The following is a 23150-nucleotide window of genomic DNA, read 5'->3' as shown; positions in this document are numbered from 1 at the left end:
GGTATTAGATCTGAATTTATCATATTGCATTTATAGGAAAAAGGAGAAAAAATGTAGTCATAGTGTAAAGAAAAAACTGAAGATGGAAAACTTGGAAAAGTTAGTGAGATTGTGGCACTGCAATGGCTAGGAGAAGTGGCAGATCCGAGAACCATGTGAGACAGTAGCATGTTGATAACTTGATTTCCAAGTGAAAATAGAGAGACCAACGGTTACATCGACCCCAATGGAAGTCTCAATTCATCACTTTACACGTCAGTTTTGCAAAATGGTCAAGTAATCTCTGGCATTACTCACTCAAAACATAGAGCGAGTGAGCAATCCACAAAAATTCAACTTTAGAAGAGATGTAAATGCCATGACATAAAGGGGGCGGGCATTAACATCCTACAGCATAGATCACCGTGTAATTTTCATGATATAGTTCCTGGTCCCAGCAAGTTGTAGTTATAAGGGCGGTTTTGGTGCCATGAATCATTATAAACAAAGCAAGTAGTAAGTGGAGTTGATACTGAGAAATGCCAAGCCTTATAGCCTGCTTTGTATGCAGTGGGGGCAGATTTGAGAACAATGTGAGACACCAGCTGAAATCCAAGATGAAAGTTCTCTGAACTAAACATTGCTGGGAGATGCCAACATCTGGCTGATAAAAATTACTGTAATTAAGAAAAGTGAGACAATGTTATTTACCATAGCGTGAAGTGTGGAAGAAGAATGTGAGAGTAAGCTAGGATTAAGTTGGGGAAATCACGGCACATCAACTGGGAATGGGAGAGCCTACATGAAGCAAACCACGAACAAGAATGCTGCATTCAGTTAGCCTGTGATGCACTCGTCAAAATCAAACTAAGTGATTCCATTTTATGGAGAATAACACGGCCAAAATGATATTCGTCTGAACAAGGACAAGACATCAGAACATTTCACCTGGAATCTAGTTGCAAATTCTGCACCAGAAAAGTACATCCAAGCAACGAGGCATACATCAGTTTTTAATCATGGGTTCTAACCTAAAGGCTGAACCTTAATTCTCTGAATGTGGTGGATCAAAAACCTGGTGAGTGTTGACTAAAATCTGTTAAAAGCAGATAAAAGGTTTTCTGCACCCACATTGAGCAAACCCATGCTTGAAGACGTGGACCCCATGAGAAATCCCATGTTTGACGACGTAGATCCCAATTCCAGTGCAAAAATTATAAGAAAGTGGAGATGACAGTTTTTGAAAATAATTACTAATGTCACATTGGATCTCATAAAGCAGACTAGATCATTATATAGAATGAAGGGTCTTTACGAATGGATTGGCCTGGCACTTGTCCAAGCTTTGCTTTTATCCATATAACAAAAATAGTTAGGGGAAAAAGCCCCAAGAAAGCCAATCCCCAAATGCTGACTCTTTCTTGACCAAAGAAAAAGCGGGAGAACAATATGCAGTATCTAAGTGAAGCACTACTTGTACAGAGGCATTTATCTTATCATCCTCAAGACTTGGAATTTGTTGAAGGTGTACTATTTTGGTTCTGCATGGATGCAGTTAATGTGTTTCTCTCCATCTGGGAACTCTGGTTAGATGATGATGACTTAGTGAAGAAAACTACATGCTCCTGATTATCATGAATCATTTGAAGGGCTCTCGGTATCTGGGGCAGGTTCACATCCAAAACCCCCTCAAGTATTAGAACAACCTGCCCCATCGATGGCCTGTGAGATTCTGCATCTTGGACACACCAGCAAGCAACTCTGCAAATCCTAGTTAGCTCTTCAGTATCGGCATTTGCCTCCAAGTTTGGGTCCAGAAGATCAAGCAGGTTACCTCCTTCAGATACCTTCCTAGCAGCCCATGTTGGGAAGAACTTGATAGCCCCATTTTCCAATAGCTCTGAGTTCCTCCGTCCTGATACAAATTCAAAGAGCATCATTCCATAGCTATAAACATCAGCTTTTGCTGTTATGGCCACTCCAGAGATCCACTCCGGTGCAAGATACCCTCTTGTGCCTCTAATAGTTGTCAACACCCTGCTGAAATCTCGGCCAACAAGCTTTGCCAGGCCAAAATCTGCCACTGTTGGACATAATTCAGCATCTAGAAGGATGTTCTCTGGCTTGATGTCGCAATGTATGATGCAGTCTCTACACTTCTCATGGAGATAAGCCAGACCTCGAGCCGTTCCCAAAGCAATTTGGTACCTCATTTTCCAATCCAGGGTCTTCGACTCCTTTCTATGAAAGAGATGATAGTCTAAGGAACCATTTGGCATGAAATCGTAGACCAAAAGCCTTTTGTCACCTTCAGAGCAAAACCCGTGAAGCCTGGCAAGATTCACATGCTGGATGGTGCCGATTGTGCTTACTTCTGTTCGGAATTGCTTCTCTCCTTGACTTATGCTTTCAAGCTTCTTGACCGCTATGTGAATTGAATCAGGTAATGTTCCTTTGAAAACTGAACCGAACCCACCCCCACCCAACTTCTCTGAGAAATTCTTTGTTGCTACTTGTAAGTCCCGGTATGCAAAGGCTATCAGTGAACCCTCCACTGTCTTTGTTGTTACAGTTGCCCTTCTCCTCCATCTCCAGACGCCAAACAAGACAATGGCCAATATTGCCACTGCAGAGCTAAAAGACCCTGCAACTATCGCAGTTACATTACTCTTCTTGCTTGGATCCTCAATGTCGGAAGCGGCAAGCCGGAGATAGAAGCTATTTCCAGTGGAATCACCTTGTGCGAGCTGTTGTGCATTGAAAAGATGCCCAAACCAAATTGAGCAGGCATTATCCTTGAAAACATAAGCCGTGCAAGAGCAATTGTTCAAACAAGAGAGGTGACATTCGTTGGCGTCTCTTACAGGTAAAGATTGGGAATCCGTCGGCAATTTCATGTTAGGACTAAGCAAGAATTGGTCCTTCTCCCCATCCAAAGTGCTCAAAGCACAACTCAATCTGGAATTCCTCTTACAACCACTAGACATATCACCCAGATTCCAATCTCTTAGTGAGGTTATACTAAACCCTGGCAAGCAACTGCAAAAGTTATCCGTGCTCTCGCTGCAAACACCAAAAGGCCCACAAAAATTGCGGACTTGACATTTTTTCGGGGGCTGGGACCAGAACATGTTCCACTGCTGTGAGGGCAACCAGGAAAGCATCTGCATTTGTCCAGAAAGATCCATCACGAATCTTGATGGGGTAGTGCTGCCATCTTTCCTTCTATAAGTGAAGTAGCTCTCATTTTCATTGTCCACAAAGATGAAATCGAAAATAGTGTTCGCTTTCAACTCAGGCACGTTTTCATACACTTTATTCTTACTATCCCACTTCCCGGTGGTATAATAACGAAACGACATGTTCCACAATATGAAGTACTCATTGGATGGCTGCAGCTGGAGAGAGAACAAACCTGTCGAAGGATCCTCGGCGTTCTTCCATGATGTCAAGACCGTGTTTTTGCGCTTGTTGATCTCTAATTTCGCACCAGGAAGCCACGTGTGTGTCATGTGATCAAAGCTCTGCCAGAGGGTCACGGAAGAATTTGGCCCGTCTTTGAGAGCGAAGTTGCCATCGTCCCCAAGAACCGCCACCATGGAGCTCGACCCAGATGAAGAAGTACGCAGATTCGTGGACCAAACAGGGACTTGGGAGCCGTTGACAATTATAAGATTGCCATCCAAGATCTTCAGTTCAGTGGAGTACCTGTCGGTGACAGGGTTGTCTCTGTTGGCGACCCAGACAATGGTCTGCTCGCGAACTTTGTTGTACCAGATGCCTATGTAGGAGTAAGACGACTTGCCTGGTGTGAAGAAGCCAAGCACAAAGTCGCCACCCGAGGAGGTTAAGGTTTCATTACCAGATAGAGACTGATTTGCATCGAGCTTGTCTGTGCCAAGACAGAGGTGGATGCAGAGAGATAAGCAAAGCAAGAAACTTGGGAGGATGAACGACCATGGACTGCTTTTGTTGCTATCCATGGCTGTACCAAACGAGGTTCGAGCGGACAGGTTTAGAAACATAATGCACAGGAGGAAGTATATATACCTGTTTGTGCTCAAGAGTGAGGGTGAGGTAAGAGATCTCAAAGAAGAAAGGGTCAAGAAACGCGCAGAGTAATATGTGGAAACTTCAACTGGGACTTGTGCATTTTCACTGGCCTCATCCGCAGGTCGCATTTAAGCTTGAATGCTGAAACCAGTGGAGAAGGACGGGCATATCCTAGAGTGAAGAAGACGCTAGAGGTGCAACTTGGAGATGTCCTCATCAACGAATGAATTTGAGCAGTCAAAATTGGGCATTTGAGTGGTCAAGCAAGACTAAAAACACAGGCAGACTCGGACATGGGCAAAGCAAGAAGACAATTTTACCAGTTATAGTGAACAATAGAGGAAGAAAACCAAGTGTCAAAGTCATTCATAAGTTGGAAAGATGGACCAACAAGATTTGAATTTCATGATTCATGTTCCAATACTCTTGTTGTCCCTGTTCATGTCTAAGTTAGTCTTGATGGGTGAATAGACCTCTGCCTAGATGACCTGAAGAGACCTCTACGTGGACTTGAAGCGATTGATACCTTTTTTTTTTGGTTGAAAGTGATTGGTAGTGGAGCTCCATTATAATCTTTTATTGTTTTATCAATTTCCATCCATATGCAACTTTTTTCAGGAACAGAGTCCCCGCAATCCTTATATGTTCACCCAAAAATAAAATCTCCCTCTATCTTTTATAAAGCATCTCTTTATATTTAGAATGTCACACCCCGATTCAACATAATAAGAGCATGACACCGCCGTACTTTCATCAAAGGACGCAGCCTCAATATAACCAAAATTCAGCCTAAGGTCAACATATATAAATCAACATATTTATATATGACAAAGAGAGCATTTGGTTACAACAACAGAGTTTTCTGTACACCACCAAATTAATATATACACCTCCACCAAAAGCTAATTCACAAACTTATCAATTATATATAACTCATACCAAAAAATCCCCACCATAAAAAGTCCTCCCTAATAATGAACGCTCAGGCCTACTTGTGCCTCGCTGAAGAACCTGGAAAAAAACAAAACAAATAGATGAGAGAAGTGAGCTACCACGGCTCAAGGAGTAACACATTTCTTTTAAACGGATCGAAAAATCACTATGCACACTTAAAAGGCAACCATAACTCACTTTAAAATAATATATATTCATAACACAAATACTGAATACATCAATGGTCTAGTTCATTGGTCAATCTCATAAAAACCTGTACCGATGGTTTGTTCCATTGATTAATCTCATCAAACCATAAGTCGATGGTCCATTCCATCGACCAAACTCAAATCACCTATCAATGGTCCACTCCATTTCAACTGCTCAAATGTCTATCCATGATCACGCGTAACGCCCATGAAAGAACGACCAAGATTCCCCCATTGATTAGCTCTCCATCTATTATTAGCCGGTGGCTCGGCTCACAAGGATATCCTAGACTAATATGATATACCCATAAACTCCTTAGGGTCCATAGAGACATTGAGTATTAACCATCAATCACAAATATCCAGTAATCCAACTTTAGAATGAGAGTCATCTCATAATTCAAGCATTTAATTTATAAATATCAAAGCGTTCTTAAAGAACCACAAACGTTTTGAAATTCTTTCATAAAATGGTTTAGACAATCATTCAAACCTAATTAAAAGGATAATTATCTCTTTCAACAACAAAATGGTAGCAAAAGCTCGATCTTGTTTTATGCAACAAAAGATGCTATTTATCAACTCATATATAATCCATAATGTTTTTTTTTTTTCAAAACATGTTAAAACACGAAGAAGAAATAGTGTCACTTACCTTGGAAAAGCCCAAAAACTATGATAGCCTGAATTTTCAAATTTTGTTTTCAATTAAATAAATCGGGCATTTCATCGACGCGTCTATAGTGTTATTCTCTGAACTGATCACTCATGAGATAACTAGACTATCTGGAGAAGTCATTAAGGGATTTTAACGCAATGGACTTAAGAATTCGATCAGAATCGATTGTTCGACAATGCTAATTTGCAAGGGTCATTACGGCACCGTAAAAAATCGATCAGAGACCGGAGATAGGTCGATTCAATGGAGATATGTGATTAGTGCGTGGGTGATTCCACCTAATTGCAAAATTCTCATCAAACGGCACTAGACTGATTTTTTTTTGTCATTTATGTACCATGTGTCCGCATTTGAAATCTCGAGATTTCCACGACAATCGAGAGTCGCCATGAGTCGAAGATGTACAATATGGCTAAAAAGTAATTGACCATAGGACAATTGCACCAAAAATTCCTAAAAGCTACATGGTAGGTTAGGTTATGCTAAAATCGCGTCGAATTGAAATTAACCGCGAATTTGAACCCAATTTTAGAAATTGAAAGTTCTGTCGTGTCATGATTCATTTTAGGAACATCGACTCATCTTCTGAAGAATTTTCGGAGATTCCGAGATTTTTATGGAAAATCGTTTTGGACGAATCAGAAAATAATGGAAATTTGGATGGGCTCATTTGAAGGGAATTTTGGCTTCTATACCGAGCCTTTGGGTGTTGGGGACTTGCAGAAAGTTGTATGAGCTCTTTCCTTGGAAAATTTGTACGTCGATTTGGGGAATTGAATGAGGAAATTGAAGTTCAATTTGAGCTAAATTTGGAGTTTAGGATGAGGGGGTGCAACATTTTAATCAAAATGTGATTAATTGGTGGAAATTATGTTGGAAAGTATTAGGAGACAAAGCCATCAATGGAAGAGATAAAATTTGCTGACTTTTCCCCCTTTTTGCCAAGCTTCCCGTGCACGCCTCTGCTGGTCTTTATCTTCGTCGAGCGATTCTCGCTTCAGCTAAAGACTTCAACCGTTCTGCTCTTGCTTGGCTTTCATTTTTTTTCGTTCGAAACCGTAGCTTCATCCCCTCAATTTCTCTTTCTCTCCATTCATTTCTCTCACGTCTGCAACCACGCCAGCGAAGCATCTCCACCGATCCTCCATCTCTCTTCCTGCCTCACGCCCACGTACTTCAGTCCACCATCTTTTGTCTCCGCTTCGTTTCCCCTCCAGCGTTGCTAGCTTCTTTCATTTTCTCTCCATCGAACTCCATCCCGCTGCCATCGTCCCCAGTAGCTTAGTCAAAGTTGCTTCTTTCTTCGCTGCTTCGTCGTTCGCTTCTCCACCGCCCCACGCGTCAGCAACAACTCCAGCGCAGTCAACCAATTTCCACTGAAGTTGACCGAAACCAAGCCCAGCAGAAGGCCACACCCATTCAGCCGCTTGCTTTTCGGCCCAATAGCGGCCTTTGCTGCTTCTTCGACTGGCCCAAATCTTCAGCATCAACCCACGCCATTTGAAGCCCGCAATTCAACCCATCTTCAGCCGTGAACTTCAGCTGCAGCAGGCCCATTCAGTTCAGCCTTGAAGCCAGCCCATTTCCAGTCCAGCCTGTGATCTTCAACATCTCAGCCCAAGCCCAGATCAAGCCCAACACTTGCTATGGGCTTGCAAGGCCTTTTTGGCCCAGTCCAAGTGTTTGTCGATGCCACCGAAAGTTCAGGTTTTGGCCGCCGTCGCGTTGAACCAGTTTTCGCATAAAACCGGTGAGTTTATGCACTAAACTCTATTTAATAGGCTAATGACGTTTAAGGGGTGTTTAGTTTAAGTTAATTAAGGATTATATTGTTGGTTATATTAGATTAGTGATTTAATTAGTTAATTATGCATGTTATGTGGTTAGAACGGCTTAATTTGGGACTAATAAGCCGTATTATTTATCTAGATTGATTCGAGAATTTTCTAGGTCCGTTTCGGTATTTAATTAGGCTTTTTTGGCCTAAGTTAGCATTTTTAGCATTTAATGTATTTATTTAATTATTTTTAGAAATTATTTAATTATTAAATATTTTCCGGAAATTTGACCGGGATAGTCGGTGATCGGAATTTTGTGCTGATTGCAATGATGTGGTTAATTTCTACAATTGAGTGTTAATTTGTGCAAATTGAGTGCTGATTGAAATTTTGAATATTTTATTCCAAAATTTGTGAATTTCAATGTTTATTCAGAAAATCTCGGGTGTTGGATTTTTAACACCGAAAATGGTTTTATATACTATACAAAATAGTAGGATTTTAAATTGGAAGATATCATTTTTTCTGGGTCGAGTTGACCATGTACCCACACACGATTTTTTTATCGTGTATTTCTAATATGAAGAAAATAGGCCAGGTTCACCATTTTAATGGAGATGTTTGAGTACAATGCATGGTGCCCTGGGCCATAATTGAGTGATCATGTGTTGGTTAAGAGAATCCGTCTCGGGCTGTTAAGCTGGACAGTAACCCCTATATGGGATGCCCCTAGACAACAAGAAGCTGGTTGTAGTAGATTATGGACACGTGCTCCTTCGAGAAAGCCATCTAGGAAAGACGTAGTCATGCTCAATGGTGTGAGACGAAGCCTGGCAATGCAAAAAGACTGCCGAACATAGAGTAGGCCATGCTATATGCCGAGATCAAAACAGGAACGCATGATTAATTGAGTTGAATATGTCATATTATGGGACAATTGTGTGATACGATATGGGACATGTCATAACGATTTGGCCCTATAATCAGGACCTTTGTGCTTATTTGAAATTTAAGTGTGGTGTTCCAGTTGATGAGCTTGTTTACTGCTCATGTTGTTGTGGCTATTTGTAAAATGAACTATGCTAACATGCAAGATGGATCTGAGACGGGATAAGTTTCTGTGGTTGTATGATTGTGTGGTTAGAATGCCTCTGGGCATATTATCATCCTAATCGGGGTTTAGAGCGTGAACTTGCTAAGATTTATATCTCACCTCGTCGTAGGCTCATTTCTTCCAAGACCGCAGAGTGGTGGATCTGGAGCCTAGCTAAGGGGACCTGAGGAGTAAGTCAGTTAGGTCAGCTTCTTTTTGGAGAACTGTCTTTAGAAGTCTTTTGATTGTTGACCTTTTGTACTTGGCTCGGTATGTTTATAAAAGCATGTTTTGTTTGTGAATCTGTTGTTCTGCTTTTCTATCTTGAGATGATTACTGTCAGGAGATTTATTATTCGTTTCCGCATGTGCAATAAAATGAAAGGGTCAGCGACTCGTCTTAGGAAGTCACAAAATTTTATTGACCAAAGAGGGATAAACATGTGCTCGAGTATCGAGGCGTGACAAAAACCAACTATGACGCTTATTCAAATCAACGTACTCGAATCCCTAACAATTGCCCGAAAAAAAAAATAACAAAAGGACGGGTAAAATAAAAAATTTCTTATAACAACTCGCCTATAATAAGCCTATTTGTTGATAAAATGACACATACATGCCAACGAAAGTTCGTATTTAGTAGAAACCTATTGTTATCTACTAGGTATGTCTCGCGTGCTAAATTACGTCATGCTATAACTTCCTCTACAATATTCCATTTCGAGCCATCTTACAATCCTTAGAAAGTTTTCTTGATGCACTACAACAATCTCAACTTAGCCGCCCCAAAACCTCACCGAAAACTGCTGAAATTCATAGCCAAAGCTACTATTTGGTACTGTTCCAGAATGCGTGCCAAAATTGAAAATTCCGTTTTGGGCAAACTGTAAGCTCAAATCACGATCCGTAAAATGTTATAGTTTCACAACACCCTAAACTATCATTTCTATAAAAATACTCAGCTCAACAACTCAAAAATCGAACTTCGCCGTACAAATCTCCAAAAAATCTGAATTTCGAGCCCTAATTGCGACGATTTATTCGAATAGACGATTATAGGCTTCAATCACTTACCAGCGTTGCAAAACAGAGTTAAGTCAGCTTGGTGAGGTGTTTGGGTCGTGAGCATGCCAAAAATGTTACCTTCCTCCTTTCTTCTTTCTCCTTTCTCTTCTTTTCTCTCCTCCGTTTATTTCTTCCTTTCCCTTATTTCGTCTTTGCCCAAGCCCTCCCTCTCTTTTCTCTCTAAAAACAACTAAAGCTCCATTGTTCTCCTTCGGCTTCTTTTGTTGACTTTTCAAACTCTCTTCTTTTATTTCTTTCTTTTTTGCCTTAAAGCCCATATATTACATTCTCTCATCTTTAAAAAAAATTTGTCCTTGAAATTAAAACACACTTCAATCATCAAACAAGTAACGGTATGTCTTGCCACCCCTCGAAGCATTTCTCTTTCAATAGCCCTGCTTACCTCTCATCTGCAATTAAAGTGTTGCTATTACCTCTCACTATTTCAGCTTGCCTCTTGGCAATCCTCTCCTCTAGTTTCAAAAGCTTTTAGTTAATTGCCTTTTTTTCTCTAAAGACACTCAAGAAGTAGAGGCGGCACCCTTACGACCATTTTCCTCACTACTTGAGGTGCCATCATCCACCTCTTCCTACTTCACGTCGTCAAACAGGATTTTACTTCATGTACCATAATTGATTCTCAGTTTTAGAAGGCACACAATCACAGTTCCTGTTGTCTCCATCCAATCTCATCATCTACTTCTCGTACTTCATCTTCTTCCTAGTATCCCTTTTCATCTCCATCACTCTTCTTGCTCCTACAACAGTTCATTGTTCTCCTCAGTCCATTCTCCTTCATTCTTGCTAGGAATAGATCTGGGAACATTTACAACCTACCCAGCTTTAGTCGATAAGACAACTGTTTCCTTTTCTTTCTTTGTTTTTTTTTTTTTTTTTTTTAGGGGGGATGAAAATCTCCATCCTATTTAGCTACCGACTTTACAGTAGTCCCCATATTTCTCCAAATCATCATAAGAAAATTGAATGGGAGAATTGGGGGCTTTAAACACAGAGAGAGGATTGGAAGTCACACTTGGTGGAATCTATGGATCTAATTTCTTCTTATTAGTGCTCCTTTGCTTGATACCAACTAATTCAAGAGCCACATCTAGCAACTAATTCAAGAACCACATCTTCTTGATTACCCACCCCATGATCCGCATTCAGAGTAGATTCACTTCTTATAGACGCACCTCGTTATCGAAAAGATGAGGATCCTGGATTTTCAATTTCACCTCCATGTGTACCTTTATGCATGGCAGATAATTAAGGAGGATGGGGAACACGAGGGTGCCTCATGGAATACCTTAACCTCCCAAAAGAATAAGAGCCATTAGCCTCAGAATTCTGATAAAAATTGTACAAAATATAGTGGACAAGAATAGTTACGAGACCAACTATGCCCCCACCCAACCTCACCAGCAAACCTCTCACTAAAATTCTCATGAAACTCAGGATCAAGCTTAGGATTCCTATTATCAGCATCTCCATCAACAAGATTCCTCTTGTGCCCTCTTACGCGAGGGAAATTTTCCATCTGAGGCTCTGACATCCCTCTTTTATTGCAACTCCTATAAGGCATATCCAGCTGCGATGAACTCTTTCATCTATTATGTTCTTTCTCCATGTCATGCATCTCGTCTAGGGCCATGATAACCACCCTCTTGTTCTACGAGAGTAAAGGTTGAGCTGCTCCCTATCTCAAAGGGTCCCTTCTCCATGAAGTAGAAGGTTTCCCTCTTTCCATTGATATTGAACTATTCCGAGAAATGTTTGGCCTGCTGCCCATGTCAAATGTTGTTGAAAGTAGAGAATCATAAGATGTTGGAGTAGTAATCCTTTTAACTATAATTTCACTATCTTCCCAATTACTTGTACCTACTTTCAAGATATGTTGCAAAAGATATTAGATGGAAGTATCTCTTTGAATACTCAGCACCGCGATGCAGTGCCCCTCCCCTTACCCTAGGCTATTCATGTTGTTTGAATATCTTTTTGTACTATAAAACAATTTGACATATGTTTTACAGTGTAAAACATCTATGATAGCATCTAAGGCTTCAAAACACTTCAAACCATTGTCAAACAATTTCGTTATTTTCCATAGTAATACGATTCCATTTATGTCAAAAGCACAACCTTATTCTTACTCTCAAATATTGAGCTCGGCCCAAGATTCTTTCCAATGTCAGCTGGAAAGGACACAATCTTTTCGGGAAACAAATCAACTTGAGCTTCAGTTTTAGCTGCAACTGTCCTAGTTGGACCCGATGGTTGCGACACTATGGAGGCCCTGAAGCCAATTGTTACTTAGATATTTGCCAAATCACGTCCATCTGCAGTGGAAAAGTTAGTGTAACCATGGTCACAATTTCTCCACTTCTCAAAGAAAAGATCCTCTTGGAGCTACTGGGGAGGTTAGTACTTTGCAATGGACAAGACTTCCTTGGCACGTTTGTGACATAGTACTTTGTCTTGATCTCTTTCTCTCTTTGCTCACGCTTATCATTTAGCATTTTCATCTTTGACCTCACTTCAATGAAGTCATCTTCATCACTAGGGGTTTCTACTCCAAGTTGCTGAAAGATGCGCACGATACCTCTTTGAAGAGGAGCATTGATATTTTCTTCATGAACATTGCTTTTAGGGAATTGCTAAAGAAAGAGTGGCAGATGAACGGACTTTTTCAAGATTCCATTTCTGGAGTATTTATTGAGCCCGATCTGATTCATTCAGACTCAAATGTCCATTTGGGCAGTTTAGTAAATAATACAGCCTTTCCAGAACCAGTTCTTCTTGAGATTACTGCACTGTCAATATTAACCCATCTACACTTGTCATCCAGCCCAATGAGGGAAAGTGAACCAAGGATTGTTGATCACCAACAATAAAAGGTTCCGGCCCACTCCCCCATTTCTTTCTCATTCATGCAACATCAACCCCTGCTTGGCCCAAGGTATAGAGTTCCATGATGCAGGGCTTCCAATTGGAGAATTGATGGAAGCATCAAAATCTGAAGTCTCGTGTGGGCAGTAAACCAAATTTTGGACGCGTAAATTCCATGAGACTGGCTTTCACAGGGTGAATCCTTTAAAGAACTTGTCGAATGGAATTTTGATGGCTTGGAGGCAGCAAATTCACTAACAGAAACAGGGTCAACTTGGGAAATCGATGTCAGTGAATCATCATCCTCTTCCTCTTTTGGCATGTCCCCCAAATCATCAACCACAAAATCTGAGTCATCAAAATCGTGATCATTCATCAAATTTTCAGATGTCATTTAAGCCTTCCTTGCAATGCTAGATCTTACACCAGGAACAACTCCATAAATTACCATTTTTTTTTTTTTTGAATTGTCTTGAACACTATGATTTATCTGTCCTTGATCAAATTCCAGTGAAACCAAAGTAGCCAATTGCCATGCAAATCCAACAGGTCCTTAAATACTATAGGACCAGCAGAACTTTTCCCAAAAGACTCAGATCGTCGAGTTCTCTCTTCCTTGACAAGAGGCAAATCTTCACCATTATTCTTGCTTCAAGCATTGCTTCTCGCTTGTGAACGATTTGATGCTTTGCTGATGTCGGGGGAGGGCTTAGTGTTTTCTTTCCTAAAATCAAAGAAGTCAGGGGACGAACTACACAAGAGGGTTTTCTAATGGCGCCCTTCATCTACCTGAAAAGAGTTGGAAGCTCTGGTCGAAGACCTTGAAGCCACTGCTACTGAATTGAGAGGAGTTGACGAAGACAACTTACGATTAAGAAAAGGCTTCTTCATCTGGTAGCTCCTAGAACACCATCATTTGGATATGCTTCAACTTCCTCCTCTTCACTTTGAACAAGATCAGTTTGCTTCTCCTTCACATTTGGCCGCATATTGAGTGATCTCAGCCTCTCAGTATGTTGACAAGTACTAAAGAGTTATTAACGTCTCTCTGCTGCATTAGGAAAGTTGGCCTTCATTTCAGCTCAACTTCACTCAAGTCACTCCTGCATGGCTTTCAGTTTCGCCTCCTTTCTGCTCTCTCGAATCCCCACCCTTCCCTCAACTTTGCATCTCCTTTCAACATGTAATTTTCATTGAAACTTTCCTCTAGAATCATCAGAGAAACTAAGGTCGGAGAAGTTCCTTATGAGAGAATTGGCATCCTGATTATCAAACACCTTAATTGATGGATGAGTATGGAAACCCATCACCTTATCTGAGTTCCCTCTTAAGTCAATTGCAAAGTTCTTCTCATGCAGTTTAACAGGAGCTACCTCTTGGACCATTGATTTCTAGTGCTGCAACACCACTGGTTCTATTCGGGAATCAGCAGGTTTACTCCTTTGAGCAAAGCTGGACTGATCTATGGAACGGTGAAGCTTTTTGCAAAGAGCTTTTCTTTTTTTCTTTTTTTTTAACTCATTAATCTTCATCTCAAGCTCGTCATTGAGCTCTTAGTGTTGAACTTCTCGATATGTCAAAACCATAGTCATAATTTCCATAAACTACACCTATGTTTTTGTCTTGAACTGCTTTAGTAAGAGGATCTCTATGTAAACTCAAAATGCTTTTGAGACAATATAAACTCAAAATGCTTTGCGTCTCACTAGAGGATCCTCCCATTTATGTCCACCACTAATACTTAAAAGATTAACACGTTAGACTATCACAAAATCTCACATGTCTTGAAAGATCTACCCAAATTGATCATAGCCTAAACTCCGATACCAACAAATGTCACACCATAACCAAAATTCAGCCCCACACACACGTGCACACACACACGCACGCACACGCACGCACACACACCCCCACCAAAACGCACGACAAAAAAGGCATTTGGTTATAATATCCAATTTTTCTATAAATCACCAAATTAATATATACACCTTCACCAAAAGCTTACTCGCAAACTTATCAACTATATATGACTCATATCAAAAAGTCCCCACCACAAAAAGTCCTGCCTAATAACGAACGCTTAGGCCTACTTGTGCCTCGCTGAAGAACCTAAAAAAAACAAGTAGATGAGAGGAGTGAGCTATCACGACTCAGCAAATAACACATTTCTTTCAAGTGGATTGAGAAATCACTATGCACATTTAAAACGCAACCATAACTCATTCTAAAATAATATATATTCATAACATAAATATTGAAGACACCAATGGTCTAGGTCAATCTCATAAAAACCTGTATCGACGGTCTATTCCATTGATTAATCTCATCAAAACATATGTCGATGATCCATTCCATCGACCAAACTCAAACCACCTGTCAATGGTCCACTCCATTGACCAACTAATGCTCAAATGTCTATTCATGGTCATGTGTAAAACCTGTGACAAGACGACCAAGATTCTCCCTAGTTAGGTCTCCAAATATTATTAGCTAGTAGCTTAGCCCATAAGGATATCTTAAACTAGTATGTGTATACCTATACACCGCTTGGGGTCTATAGAGACATTGAGTATCAATCACTAATCACAAATATCTAGTAATCCAACATCGAAATGAGAGTCATCTCATAACTTAGGCATTTGATATATAAATATTAAAGCGTTCTTAAAGAACCACAAACGTTTTGAAATTCTTTCATAAAAGGGTTTCACAAACCATTTTCAAACAATCATTCAAACCCAATTCAAAGGATAATTATCTCTTTCAATGACAAAATGGCAGTGAAAGCTTGATCATGTTTTATGCAACAAAAGATGCTATTTATTCACTCATAGCATATATAATCCATAATGTTTTTTCTTTTCAAAACATGAGTTTAAAACACAAAGAAGAAATAGTGTCACTCACCTGGATCCCTAACAATTAACCAAAAAACAATATCAAAAGGCCAAGTAAAAAAAAATATTCTTATAATGACTCGCCTATACTAAGCCTATTTGTTGATAAAATGACACATATGCGCCAATGAAAGCTCGTATTTAGCAGAAACCTATTGTTGTCTGCTAGGCATAGCTCACGCTAAATTTCGTTGCACCATAACTTCCTCTACAATATTCCATTTCGAGCCATCTTATAGTTCTCTTGATACGCTACAACAACCCCAACTTAGCCATCCAAAAACCTCATCGAAAACGGCTAAAATTCAAAGCCAAAGCTACTGTTCACTACTGTTCAATATTGCGTGCCAAAATTGAAAATTTTGTTCTGGCAAATTGTAGGCTCAAATTACAATTCGTAAAATGTTATAGCTCCACAACACTCCAAACTATCATTTCTATCAAAATACGCAGTTCAATAACTCAATAATCGGATTTCGCCGCACAAATTCCAAGAAATCTGAATTTCGAGCCGTAATTGTGACAATTTGTTCGAATAAATGATTATAGGCTTCGATCACCTACCGGCGTTGCAAAACGGGGTTAAGTCAGCTTGGTGAGGCTTCCGGGTCGTGAGCGCGCCAAAAATTTTCCCTTCCTCCTTTCTTTTTCTCCTTTCTCTTCTTTTCTATCCTCCCTTTTTTTCTTCCTTTCCCCTGTTTCGTTTCTGCCCAAGCCCTCCCTCTCTCTTCTCTTTAAAAACAGTGGAAGCTTCCACTCCTCTCCTTCAGCTTCTTTTGTTGACTTTTCAAACCCTCTTCTTTTATTTCTTTCTCCTTTTTTTTTTTTCTCAAAGCTCATATATTACATAGAAAGTGTCACGGTTAATCTTTCTACTGTACTTTTTCTCTTACCAATCAAATTTTACTAACACGGATGTTGGAACACGTGTATCGTGCTATATTATGCTTACATAGCATGACACCACATAGGTGTTGAATTAGACAACATAAACATAAAAAGAAAAAATGACAATTGAGAGAGAGCTCCATTATGACCCGCCATTACCATGGGCTCCAACTCTAAGTTAGCATTGGCCATGGCCATTCATGCTCAAACGCACGGATGGCCATAGCCATGATATCTATTTAAGCTGCAAAGCTTGAGCCATGGCTACTTGATCTTTGAGCATGCGGCATTAATCTTGCAGTGTTTTCATTCGCTCAAGTCATGAGCCACGGAGCTCATAGACCATAACTACTCAATTGCTAGTCGTGAGTCGGTACGAATAATAGTTTTTGTGGGTTTTTGTTTTCATAATAAAATGAAGAAGAACCTACAGGAGGGAAGGAGGGAGGGATAGTCTATGGGCCCGTTTGGTTTGGTATTTGGAAGGGGCTTTTGAACTCTAAAGGGGTTTGGCCAAATGTAAACGTGTTTGGTTCAATTTTTTGGACAACTTTAGCAATATACAATTGCTCCAGATGGCTCTAAGGGCTTTTAACCAAAGTAGTTTCGAAGATACTTTGGGAAGTTGCATCTTTGGAATGCAAGTCCCACGCGTACTGTTTATCTTCTTCGGGGAAACAAACGGAGGCCGACGACCGTCGGTCCCGCACTGGTGATTGTTGCTTGAGGGGTCGGTCGACCTTGGCAACTTCCTGCTTGAGGGTTGCGGCCACCGTCTGACGTCATGCGACCTCAGGAGGTGGTCTCCTCGGTTCACGTGAACCAGGTGACGATTGCCTAGGTTCGCATGACCCAAGCGATGATTGCTTAGAGTTCACGACCTAGGCAACCGTTTGGGCCACGCAAATCTAGGCGTCACGACCCAGACGGCCACCTAGGTCGCGAACCCCAGGTGTTGCCTAAGGTTGCACGACCTCAGGCGAGGCTGGTGGCAGCTAGATAAAGCCACTGGTGGCTAGATTAAAAAAAAAAAATCAATAAAAGTCATATGCAAAATGTAGTTTTTACCAAATTGCATTTAAGTTAAAGTTGTTTTGCAATACACTTTAAAGTTATAATTTCCCAAATATTATTTTCATTTCAAAAGACTCCTTTAACCTAAAGATGTTTACATTTTCCCAAAGATATATGCCTACCCTTTTTTAGAAACACCACTAAATAAAGATATAAGCAGATTGCACCATTTTTTATTGTTGAAGGAAGTCAAGACATCATAATAGCACCTCTAGCACCAGAGAAGGATCCACGATTAGAGTAAATAACTGCAGCAAAAGAAAAGTGAAACAATGCGTCAGATCAAAAAGTATTTAAGAATTGTGTATAGGAAAAAGGAAAAGAAAAAGTGGCAATGGTAAGAAGGAAGAACAAATGAGGGGAAGCTTGAAAGAACTGAGGGGATTATGGTACTGCAAAGGTCCACTGGATTAGCCTTGATATGGATAAATTATGATCTGAAAATAAAAGCTAGGCCTTCCAAAACAATTTCCCGTTGCAATGGAAAATACCGTTTGGATCAACCTGATTGAAATGAGAATTCAATAAATTTCCCACCTAAACAAATTGGAGATTTTTAACAAGCAACGTTGAGATAATTAATTTGGTTTTACAAAACTTTTAAAGCAATGTCACAAATATTAAAAGGTAAGCAATAAACAAATGAATGGAAGCACTGTCGCAACCTCTTTTTTCGGCGCCCGATTATGCACGGGTGCTTGCGGAGACTAATGGTTTGGCTAAGTCTATTAGGCTTAGCTTTGGCTCTCCCAAGCTCACTTATGGAGCGTTTGGTAACATTTTTGTTTAAAAATTGTTCCAGGGAACATAAATAGAAAAAAAAATATTCATATTCCGAGGAACAATTTTTGAACAAAAAAAAACGCGTTTGGTAAATTTGTTCTGGAATAAAAAATGAACAAAACACATTTGGTAAATTTATGTTCTTTTTTTGTTTCTTTTAATTTTTAAATTTTTTAAATTTTTTTCTTTCTTTTTTTCTTTTTCTTTTTTCTTCTTTTGGCCGGTTGCCAACCTCGGCCATGGCCGGCGACCAGCCGACTAGGCCGGCGGCCTCGCCCGGGGTTGGCCTCGTCGACCCTTGACGGCTGATCGCCGGCCATGGTTGAGGCCGGCGACCGGCCAAAGAAACAAGAAAAAGAAAAGAAGAAAAAAAGAGAAGAAAAAGAGAGGAGAGAGAAATTTTGTTTTTAAAAATTGTTCCAAACAAGAAACACGTTTTTCTTGTTTCTTGTTTCTGCTCCAAATATGTTCCTAGGAACAAAAAAATAAATTTGGAAAAACAACGCAAACAAACGCGTTTCTGTTTTTTTTTTTTTTTTTTTTTTTGTTCCCTAGAACAAAAAAACATAAAGTTTGTTTATAAATAGAAAAAAAGAATATTAACAAACATGCCCTTAATGGTTTGATATTTTTTGCCTATAAGTTAATTTTAAAATGTAGTCACCACTAATCAATTTAGGGTGGGTCAATTAGAAACCCAAGCGAAATATTGAGAGGAATATTCACACTAGAGAAACTAAGTTCAGGGACTCGATTACACTAGTTAATTACTAATGCCATTCCAATACCTAATCATGCTTAAACCCTAAGACTTTTTGGATTCTCAAGAGATTTTCCATGTGTGGAGGAAAAGCATTGGTCTTTTTCTATCTTTTGAACATAAATGGATTATTGGATTTTTTGGTCTTTTTTGAAGATATAAATCATTTTTTGACTTTTTCTGATATTTTTTGGAAAATTGTGTAAAACATTGGTCGGGTTGGGTCCGACCCAGGTCGTCCACCCAAGACCCGGACGGGCCTGCAATGCAGGCCCGGCCTGGGATTTTTTCTTTTCTTAAAACAAAAAAGCCCAAATCGATTTGGCCCGTTTTCATAAAAAAAAAAAAAAAAAACCTATAGCCTAAAGGCTACCCATCACCGCCGGTCACTGCAGATCCGGCGCTCGCCTAGCAGGCACCAGTTGAGGAGGACAAGGCGGAGCCCTTCGGGCTCGGGATCGCGATAGGCTTCGAACAGGCGAATAGCGGGGACCAGCGGGGACCGGCGGGGAGGCAGACTACGGACGGTCGGGGGCCGGAACTCGCGTGAAGCCGACAGCTGCGAGTCCCGGCCCGACAACCCCAGCACGCACAAACAAACAAACGAAAAAAGGCGGACAACCCTAGCTCACCACAACAGGGGATACAACGTCGGGTGGGTGGTCCGATGGGCCGTTGACGGCGTCCGAGCCTTTTTTCTCCATACAACTCGCGGATTTCGGTGCCTTCTCCCCCTCTCTCGCTCGCACTCTCTCCCTCTCGGGCTCGTGGAGATGACAGTTTTCGATGCTAACTACCAATGTCACCTGGGATCTCAAAAAGCAGACAACAGATCATTATATAGAATGAAGAATCTTTACAACTGGTCTAGCCGCGCACTTATTCCAAGCTTGCTTGTATCTATGTGCAACATAAATAGCTAGGGGAAAAAGCCCCAAGAAAGCCAATCCCCAAATGCTGAGATTCGCTCTTGACTACAGAAAAAGCAGAGGAGCATATGCACTATCTAACTGAAGCACTTCTTGTACTAAGCATTTATCTTATCATCCTCAAGACTCGGACTTCATCGAAGATGAACTATTTGGGTTCTGCAAGGAAGCAGTTGAGGTCTTACTCTTCGTCTGGGAATTCTGGTTCGATGATGACGACTCAGTGAAGAAAACTACATGCTCCTGATTATCAAGAAGCAGTTGAAGGGCTCTCGGTATCCTGGGCAGGTTCACATCCAACAACCCCTCGAGTACTTGAACAACCAGCCCCATCGATGGCCTGTGAGTTTCCTCATCTTGGACACACCAGCAAGCAACTCTGCATATCCTATTTAGCTCTTCAGTATCAGCGTTTTTCTCCAAGTCTGGGTCCAAAAGATCAAGCAGGTCACCTCCTTCAGCTATCTTGCTAGCAGCCCATGTTGGGAAGAACTCGATGGCCCCATTTTCCGATAGCTCTAAGTTCCTCCTTCCCGACACAAACTCAAAAGCATCATCCCATAGCTATAAACATCAGCTTTTACTGTTATGGCCACTCCAGAGATCCACTCCGGCGCAAGATACCCTCTTGTGCCTCTCATGGTTGTCAACACCCTGCTGAAATCTCGGCCAACAAGCTTTGCCAGGCCAAAATCTGCCACTTTTGGACAGAATTCAGCATCTAGAAGGATGTTCTCTGGCTTGATGTCACAATGTATGATGCAATCTCTGCACTTCTCATGGAGATAAGCCAGACCTCGAGCTATTCCCAAAGCAATTTGGTACCTCGTTTTCCAATCCAAGGTCTTCGAGTCCTTTCTATGAAAGAGATGATAGCCTAAGGAACCATTTGGCATGAAATCGTAGACCAACAGCCTCTTGTCACCTTCAGAGCAGAATCCGCGAGCCTGACAAGATTCACATGCTGGATAGTGCCGATTGTGCTTACTTCCGTTCGGAATTGCTTCTCACCTTGGCTTATGCTTTCAAGCTTCTTGACCGCTATGTGACTTGAATCAGGTAATGTTCCTTTGAAAACTGAACCGAACCCACCCCCACCCAACTTCTCTAAGAAATTCTTTGTTGCTACTTGCAACTCCCGGTATGTAAAGGCTATCAGTGAACCCTCCACTACTTTTGTTGTTACAGTTGCCCCTCTCCTCCATCTCCAAACGGCAAACGAGACAATGGCTAATATCGTTACCGCGGCACCAACAGACCCTACCACTGTTGCAGTTACATTACTCTTCTTGCTGGGATCCTTAATTTCGGAGGCAGCAAGCCGGACATAGAAACTCGTTCCAGGGGTAGTGCCTTGTTTGAGCTGTTCCACATTGAAGAGATCCCCGATCCAGATTGAGCAGGCATTATCCTTGAAAGCATAAGCCATGCAAGAGCAATTGCTCAAACAAGCAGTTCGGCATTCCTGATCGCTCCCTGCAACTAAAGATTGAGGATCATCACGCAATTTCATGTTAGACATAGGCCAGAAACGGTCTTTCTCCGCGTTCGCTGCACAATTTAAGTTCGAATTCCTCTTGCAACCACCAGACCAACCACTCCGATTCCAATCCATTGGAGAGCTTATGCTAAATCCCGGCAAGCAGCTGCACGAAACTTCGCTCTGCTCGCTGCAAACACTGAAAGGCCCACAAAGTCTATACACCTCACATTGTTGCCGGGGCTGAGACCAGAACAAGTTCCACAACTGGAAAGAAGGCAACCAGGACTCCTGCTTGATCTGCCCAGAAAGGTCCATCACAAGCCTTGATATGGTGTTCAAGGAGATTTTGACTGAATAGGTGAAGTAGCTCTCGTTCTCATTGTCCACATATTTGAAATCGTAAATATAGTTCTCACTCATTTCAGGGATCAAAGAGAAAACTTTCGTCTGATTGTCCCACGCCCCACTAGTCCAGTAATGCTCAGACCCATTCCACCTTACGTAGTACTCACCGTCACTGTATGGCTGGAGACCGAGAGAAAACAAACCTGTCGAAGGGTCCTCAGCGTTCTTCCATGATGTCAAGAGCTGACTCCTGTTTTTGCGCTTGTCGATCCCTAATTTGGCACCGGGAAGCCACGTGTGCGTTGGGTAATCAAAGCTCTGCCACAGAGTCACGGAAGAAGTCGGCGCCGCTTTGAGAGCGAAGTTGCCGTCGTCCTCAAGAACCGCCACCATGGAGCTCGATCCAGATGAAGAAGCAGTCAGATTTGTGGACCAAACGGGGACTTCGGAGTTGTTAACAATCACAAGATTGCCACCCGAGACCTTCAGCTCAGTGGATTGCCTGTCAGTGATAGGGTTGTCTCGGTTGGCGACCCAGACGACGGTTTGCACGCTGATTTTGTTGTACCAGATGCCTATGTAGGAGTACGTGGAGTTACCCGGCGAGAAGAAGCCAAGTGTAAAGTGGCCACCCGAGGAGGTTAAGGTTTGATTACCAGATATAGATCGATTCGCATCGAGTTTGTCTGTGCCAAGACAGAGGTGGGTGTACAGAGATGAGCAAAGCAAGAAAATTGGGAGTATGAACGACCATGGACTACTGTTTTTGCTATCCATGGCTGTACCATATAGGATTACATGTGTAGAAACAAGATTCACAGGGAAAAGTATATATACTCGTTTGTGCTCGGAGCAAGGGTGAGGAAAGAGATCTCAAAGAAGAACGGGTCAAGAAACGCGCAAAGTGCCGTGGGGAAACTTCAACTGAGACTAGCGCATTGTCATGGAGTACCTAGATAGAAGCGTTTAAGCAGGCATCATACCAGTGGACAAGGATGAGCATATCCTAGAGTGAAGAAGACGCTAGTGGTGCAACTTGGACATGTCCTCATCATACACTGGAATAACATGCAATGAGAACACTCAAACTCAACATCAAACATTTGAGTGATCAAGCAGGACTTTAAACATAGTTTTACCAGCATCAGTCAACAACAAAGGAACAAATCCATGTGTCAAAGTCATTCATATATTTGAAAAGCTGGACCGACAAGGTTTGATTTTCATGTAGCATTGTCCAATATTCTTATGGTCCCTACTATTGTCTAAGGTAGACTTGAGGCCAATATCTTCAACAAAATGTGCTTGTTCCACGCA

General features: G+C 41.3%; 2 protein-coding genes across 3 annotated transcripts; both read right to left on the bottom strand.

Annotated features, from left to right (window-relative positions):
• Window positions 1-1216: 1216 nt before the first annotated feature.
• Window positions 1217-4297, bottom strand: LOC120291142 (G-type lectin S-receptor-like serine/threonine-protein kinase At2g19130). 2 transcript variants are annotated; one of them, XM_039308120.1, is made up of 2 exons: window positions 4030-4289; window positions 1217-3784 (listed from the first exon to the last, which is right to left on the bottom strand). In XM_039308120.1, exon 2 carries the CDS (start codon window positions 3576-3578, stop codon window positions 1482-1484), a length of 2097 nt encoding a protein of 698 aa, XP_039164054.1. In that variant the 5' UTR covers window positions 3579-3784; window positions 4030-4289; the 3' UTR covers window positions 1217-1481. The 2 variants fall into 2 exon arrangements, with proteins under 2 accessions (XP_039164054.1, XP_039164051.1); XM_039308117.1 differs by having other exon boundaries at window positions 1217-4297.
• A 15173-nt stretch (window positions 4298-19470) lies between these two features.
• On the bottom strand, window positions 19471-22776 carry LOC120291335 (G-type lectin S-receptor-like serine/threonine-protein kinase At2g19130). Its single transcript, XM_039308570.1, is given in 3 exon segments — window positions 19471-20556; window positions 20559-20951; window positions 20954-22776. Coding segments are annotated over 3 exon segments (2481 nt in total). The 5' UTR covers window positions 22611-22776; the 3' UTR covers window positions 19471-20125.
• Between the last annotated feature and the right edge of the window lie 374 nt (window positions 22777-23150).

This window comes from Eucalyptus grandis, chromosome 1 (assembly GCF_016545825.1).
Source record: "Eucalyptus grandis isolate ANBG69807.140 chromosome 1, ASM1654582v1, whole genome shotgun sequence".
In the NCBI taxonomy this organism is placed as follows: domain Eukaryota; kingdom Viridiplantae; phylum Streptophyta; class Magnoliopsida; order Myrtales; family Myrtaceae; genus Eucalyptus; species Eucalyptus grandis.
Note: the sequence above shows the minus strand (reverse complement) of the source record. Positions and strands in the feature narration are given on the sequence as shown.